This window comes from Littorina saxatilis, linkage group LG3 (assembly GCF_037325665.1).
Source record: "Littorina saxatilis isolate snail1 linkage group LG3, US_GU_Lsax_2.0, whole genome shotgun sequence".
NCBI classification, from domain to species: domain Eukaryota; kingdom Metazoa; phylum Mollusca; class Gastropoda; order Littorinimorpha; family Littorinidae; genus Littorina; species Littorina saxatilis.
In genome coordinates, this window is record NC_090247.1 from 46,480,470 (window position 1) to 46,487,274 (window position 6,805).

The 6,805-nt window shown below is 42.2% G+C and overlaps 1 protein-coding gene across 2 annotated transcripts in view; it reads right to left on the bottom strand.

Moving 5' to 3' along the window:
• The window catches only part of LOC138960785 (xaa-Pro aminopeptidase 1-like), a 153,969-nt gene that overhangs the window by 21,611 nt on the left and 125,553 nt on the right, over positions 1–6,805 (bottom strand). For both annotated transcript variants that reach the window (XM_070332434.1, XM_070332435.1), the window contains exon 17: positions 6,426–6,495. In XM_070332434.1, the coding sequence (XP_070188535.1) occupies positions 6,426–6,495 (70 nt within the window). The remainder of the gene's footprint in view (positions 1–6,425; positions 6,496–6,805) is intronic.

Genomic DNA, 6,805 nt, shown 5'->3' on the forward strand with positions numbered 1-6,805 from the left:
ACTAAAAGGAAGATCGTTAATATACAGGGACTTCGAAGAGAAGTGCCAAAGCACAGAACCCTGGGGGACTCCATATAACACAGGTCTTTCACTTGACATAGTGGAATTCACTCAGACGGACTGCTCTCGCCCGGCTAAGAAAAAGGAGAGGAGGCATAGGGTTTGGGGTGACAATATATACTCAACTAATTTTCTTAAAAGTAACTCATGATTAATGACGTCGAATGCTTTTGCAAAATCGACAAATACGACACCACAGAGTTCATTATCAACTGAGCAAAACAATTATTGCACCCATTTTCGTACCCCAACTAAAACATTCATTCACGTGTCATTTTATTCAAACTTTATATGCCGTTAACGGCCCTTCACTTGGCTACCTTGCACACTTTTTGGATTAAAGATTTCTGTTGTTGGTATCTCGTGACCGCCGCCGAAGTCAGGGTACCCCCAAAATCGACCTGACAAAAACCATAGTCCCGTATTTTAAAATCTGTAAAAATTCAGGATTTGCTGATAAGAAACAATTCTGCATATCGATGGAAATGCCATTCAATTACCATTCAAAAACAGTTTGATGTGTACACCTAACTTAATTAGTCTTGATACAATCTGTTTTCAAATGAGGTAGGGGTTAACCGTTTGAAAGGCCCAAAAGAGCAGGTTTTGCGGTCCTCCACTGAAAATGCAACATTTTCTAGACGTTTTAATGAAAACGTTTCAAACATTTAGAAAACATGACCAATAGGTTTGCAGATATTACCATAACTTTTTGCGAATATATTGACAATACACTCTTAAAAAAAAGTTAAAGATCGGTTGAAAAAACGGATCTAATTATAAAAAAAATCCAACAAATTAAACATCGACATAATAATTAAAAGATTAATGTGTTTGAATTAACAAATGAACAATGAGTCTTGACCTAGAATTTTGTTTGGCAGGCAAAGTTATTTCCCTTTGTGGGACTACTCAAAAGCTTCTGCATTTTGGAAGAAAAAGGGTGTGTGAAATTTGCGGAACGCATGCCAGGGCAAAAGGTTGTGATGCACGTGCTACAACAGGGTCCTGGCTATGAACATCGCTCACCAGGTTGACACGCTGACACAATTATGCACAGTAGCAACATGCCCCCACGAAGAAAACTGAGCGATTTGGATAGAGGAAGGGCAATAGGATGGCTACAAGACGGTGTTGCTGCCAGGCAAGTGGCCCAGAGGCTTGCAGTGGCTCCCTCTGTCATCATCAGACTAAAACAAAGATTCCAAGCAACTGGAAGAGTGCAGGAGCGACAACGTTCTGGTCGGCCCAGAGTCACCACACAAAGAGAGGATCGCTTCATTCAGAGGCAGGCCATGCTACAAAGAATGGCTACGGCAAACAACATTAGGCAACACCTACAAGCTACCACCAACACTGTTGTTAGTGGTCAGACGATCCGAAACCGCTTACACAACTTTGGCTTGCGTGCAAGGCGTCCAGTCCGAGGAACAACCCTGACTGCTAATCACCGAGCAGCTCGCCGAGCCTGGTGCACTCAACATGTGAGGTGGCAACGTCAGCAGTGGCCTCAGGTGTTGTTTACAGATGAGTCCCGCTTTTGCTTGGAACCTGCTGATGGTCGCATCCGAGTGTGGAGGCGTCGCGGAGAGCGCTTCGCAGAAGGCGCTGTTCTGGAACGAAAGCGTTTTGGAGGAGGCTCTGTGATGGTCTGGCTCTGTGATGGTCTGGCTCAGCACACGTCTAATGACACGTCTGTACCATGTAGTGGGCAACTTGACTGGTGTCCGCTACCAGAATGAGATCCTGCAACCCCTGGTCGTTCCAGCCCTCCAAGCGATCGGCCCTCGTGCGATTCTTCAGGATGACAACGCACCTCCCCATCGCTCTGCAGCTGTAAACACCTTCATCCAGCAGGCCAGGGTCAACAGGATGCTGTGGCCAGCCAACAGCCCGGACCTGAACCCCATAGAGCACATGTGGGACGAGCTTTGTCGTCGGGTACAGCAACATCACCCTCCTCCTGCCAATCTGGGTCAACTGCTGCAATGGCTCCAGCAGGAGTGGAATGGAGTTCCCAGAGCATTCATATGCAACCTGATCCACTCCATGCACCAACGATGTGTTGAATGCCTGGCACACAACGGAGGGCACACGCGTTATTGACACTGATTCACATTGTTGGACTGGGTGGCCGAGTGGTAACGCACTTGCGCTCGGAAGCGAGAGGTTGCGAGTTCGACCCTGGGTTAGGGCGTTAGCAATTTTCTCCCCCCTTTCCTAACCTAGGTGGTGGGTTCAAGTGCTAGTCTTTCGGATGAGACGAAAAACCGAGGTCCCTTCGTGTACACTACATTGGGGTGTGCACGTTAAAGATCCCACGATTGACAAAAGGGTCTTTCCTGGCAAAATTGTATAGGCATAGATAAAAATGTCCACCAAAATACCCGTGTGACTTGGAATAATAGGCCGTGAAAAGTAGGATATGCGCCGAAATGGCTGCGATCTGCTGGCCGATGTGAATGCGTGATGTATTGTGTAAAAAAAATTCCATCTCTCACGGCATAAATAAATCCCTGCGCCTTGAATAAAAATATTTTTAAAAAATAATAAATCCCTGCGCTTAGAACTGTACCCACGGAATACGCGCGATATAAGCCTCATATTGATTGATTGATTGAATTCCATTTTCGAGGGTTGTCACGTTTGACACACTCTAGCTAAATTGTCGCTGCCGCGTTCGATCTTTGTCTTTGTTCAATTATATAATTTTAAAAAAATGAAAGAATTCGGTCTTGTCTGTTTAGTGTGGCGTGCTTGTAAAAAAGTGATCCTTAACTTTTTTTGAAGAGTGTACATGTAGAGTTACGAATGTTCAGAAAGAACTTTAAAAATATTCATATTAATTCAGGGTGTTATGCCTAAAAGTCGTGACGTTGCATGCAGGGCCAATAATGGTTATATCAGTATTTGCGAAACTTTTAGGCAAATCTGAGCACAGGCAGAAATTTGCTGGAGGTATGAACGCGATAGACAAATTCGTCAACTCTGTCATTTGTACTGTGTATGCGAGCGGCAGAGATTTCCAGTCGTTGGCCTGTGCATGCTCCACATCGGTAAACCACGCGCCGTTGCATTCCCGACAGCAATTGCAAGGAGTTTGTTTCCTTCGGAGAACCGATCCTCTTTGGTTTCAACTGTTGTATTGCATAACAACGTGTGCTTGTTTGTTGTGCGCGCGCGCCTGCATGTGTGCATGTGTTAGTGTTTGTGCTTTTGTGCATGTGTGCGAGTGTGTGTATGCTTGCGTATGTGCGTGCCAGTGGGTGCGTGTGTGAGCGTGCATGCGTGTATGCGTGCAGCCGTTTTGGAGAGAGAGAGAGCGAGCGAAAGAAAGAGGGCGAGACGGCAGAGACAAAGATAGGACAAAGCAATGCAAACGGATAAAGATCAGTCGAGAGAGAAACAAATATTCAAACAGAGAAGTGAAGGCCAGACAGACATAGGTTACACGATAGACAGGATAATGACAGAACAAACTAGTCGGGTAAGGCGAAATTACTACATTTAGTCAAGCTGGGGAACTCACAGAATGAAACTGAACGTAGTCCGCCGCTAGTGCAAAAGGCAGTGAAAGTGACGAGCCTGTTTGGCGCGGTAGCGATTGCGCTGTGCTTCATAGCACGCTTTACTGTACCTCTCTTCGTTTTAACTTTCTGATCGTGTTTTTAATCCAAACATATCATATCTATATGTTTTTGGAATCAGGAACCGACAAGGAATAAGATGAAATAGTTTTTAAAACGATTTCGGAAATTTAATTTTGATAATAATTTTTATATTTTTAATTTTCAGAGCTTGTTTTTAATCCAAATATAACATATGTATATGTTTTTGGAATCAGAAAATGACGAAGAATAAGATGAAATTGTTTTTGGATCGTTTAATAAAAAAATAATTTTAATTACAAGTTTCCGATTTTTAATAACCAAAGTCATTAAATAGTTTTTAAGCCACCAAGCTGAAATGCAATACCAAACCCCGGGCTTCGTCGAAGATTGCTTTGCCAAAATTTCAATCAATTTGATTGAAAAATGAGGGTGTGACAGTGCCGCCTCAACTTTTACAAAAAGCCGGATATGACGTCATCAAAGGTATTTATCGAAAAAATGAAATAAAGGTCCGGGGATATCATACCCAGGAACTCTCATGTCAAATTTCATAAAGATCGGCCCAGTAGTTTAGTCTGAATCGCTCTACACACACACACACACCACGACCCTCGTCTCGATTCCCCCCTCTATGTTGACTAAATGTAAAAACACACATAAAAATAAGAGAAACAGAGAAAGACATACTCATAAATAACGGAGAGAGAAAACAAGAGATTAGAAAACAGAGAGAGACAGTGACAGAGAGAGGAATGAGAAAGACACACACACATACACAAACACACAAACACACACATACACACACACACACACACACACACACACACGTATACACACACACGTATACACACACACACAAACCCACACATACACGCGCACACAGTCTCTTGCCTATCAATAACGAGCAATTATCAAACGCGCATCACACCGGGAACAATGCTTTGGGACTGAACAACCAACAGCGAAGTAAGCACAGGCCAACGACTAGAAATCTCTGCCGTTCGCATACACAGTACAAATGACAGAGTTGACGAATTTGTCTATCGCGTTCATACCTCCAGCAAATTTTTTGTCTGTGTTCAGATTTGCCTAAAACTTTCGCAAATACTGATATAACCATTATTGGCCCTGCATGCAACGTCACAAATTTTTGGCATAACACCCTGAATTAATATGAACATTTTTAAAGCTCTTTCTGAAAAGATTCGTAACTCTACATGTATTACCAATATTTTCACCAAAAGTTATGGTAATATCTGCAAACCTATTGGTCATGTTTTCTAAAAGTTTGAAACGTTTTCTTTAAAACGTCTAGGAAATGTTGCATTTTCAGTGGAGGACCCCCTAAAAAATTACCGCAAAACGTGCTCTTTTGGGCCTTTCAAACGGTTAACCCCTACCTTTTTTGAAAACAGATTGTATCAAGACTAATCAAGTTAGATGCACAAATCAAACTGTTTTTGAATGGTAATTGAATGGCATTTCCATCGATATGCAGATTTGTTTCTTATCAGCAAATCCAGAATTTTTACAGATTTTAAAATACGGGACTATGGCTTTTGTCAGGTCGATTTTGGGGGTACCCTGACTTCGGCGGCGGTCACGTGATACCTACAACAGAAATCTTTAATCCGAAAAGTGTGCAAGGTAGCCAAGTGAAGGGCCTTTAATGGCATATCAAGTTTGAATAAAATGACACGTGAATGAATGTTTTAGTTGGGGTACGAAAATGGGTGCAATAATTTTTTGCTCAGTTTAGTTAAGCAAGTTTTGAAGGTTTATTAATGCTGTGTGGCACGATTGATTTTCTCTGAAGCCTGACTGATTTGAATAAATAAGGTCGTATTCTTCAAATGTGCAGCCAAATGTGTACATATGTGTTTTTCAAGTGGTTTAGATAAAACAGGAAGAATCGAGATTGGTCTGTAATTGGCGAGGTCAGAAGAATAACCCGATTTAAATAGCGGGATTACTTTTGCCTCCTTTAATTTGGCGGGAAAGTCAGATTTGTCCAGGCACAAATTCTAAACATATGTCAGAGATTCTGCAATAAAAGGGGCAGACAACTTCAAAATTTTCCCATCAAGATTATCTAGACCGCGAGTACCAGATTGTTTTAAGCATACCAGATAATGGAAGACTTCGCTCACGGATAACAGGGGGATGTCTAAATTATATGTAATATTTTTTGAAACACAAAACTGTTTCAACTGGTCCAGATTATTCTGTTTTGACCTATCATTTGTGATTATTTGTTTAACAATAGAAATAAAATGAATGTAAAGATCATCAGCAGGTACATCTGTGAATGACAGAAGATTTTACGGTCTCTTTACGTGTTAACTGGATGATCACTTTCCGGATGGCTTTTGAGTTTTGTTTCGTATTTGATGCAGCGAGCTCACGGTAATATTTTCTGCGAGCAGCACGTTTCATGGACGTTACTTCGTTTCTCTGCTTTCTGTACTCTTCTTCTTTGCCATTACGTTGAAGAAAATCGCGGTGATTAATCGCACATTGAGAGAGAGAGAGAGAGAGAGAGAGAGAGAGAGAGAGAGAGAGAGGGTGGAGAGAGAGAGAGAGAGAAAAAGAGAGAGAGAGATAGAGACGGGGTGGAGAGAGAGAAAGAGAGAGAGAGAGAGAGAGAGAGAGAGAGAGAGAGAGAGAGAGAGAGAGAGAGAGAGAGAGAGAGAGAATGTATGGGAAGCAGAGAAAAAAACGGCAGGGAAAGAGGCAGTGCCAGCTGAGACTCACCATACAGGCCTTCAGGCCATACCATCACAGCCAGGTCAATAGCTCCCATCAGCACTCGTGTGTAGCATTCCTGGTGTCGTAAAACATAGTATAAAAAATTAACACTTCATATTGTACTTGAACGAACTACCGCGACCTTCTCCACCACCGCCACCCACAAACAACACCATTAACTAACTTCATGGGAAAGCGAACACCGACCAAAAAATCAAAACACACAATGGATCACACAATGCAAGCACAAAGACACTCTCTCTTCCTCCCTCCCGACCAATTAGAGTCATAAATAAAATACGCTGGAATGTCTAGTCAAACAATTAGCCTTAACTTTAAATACTTATACGAATCCCCTCGTTATATGTTTTATTAACAAGAAATAA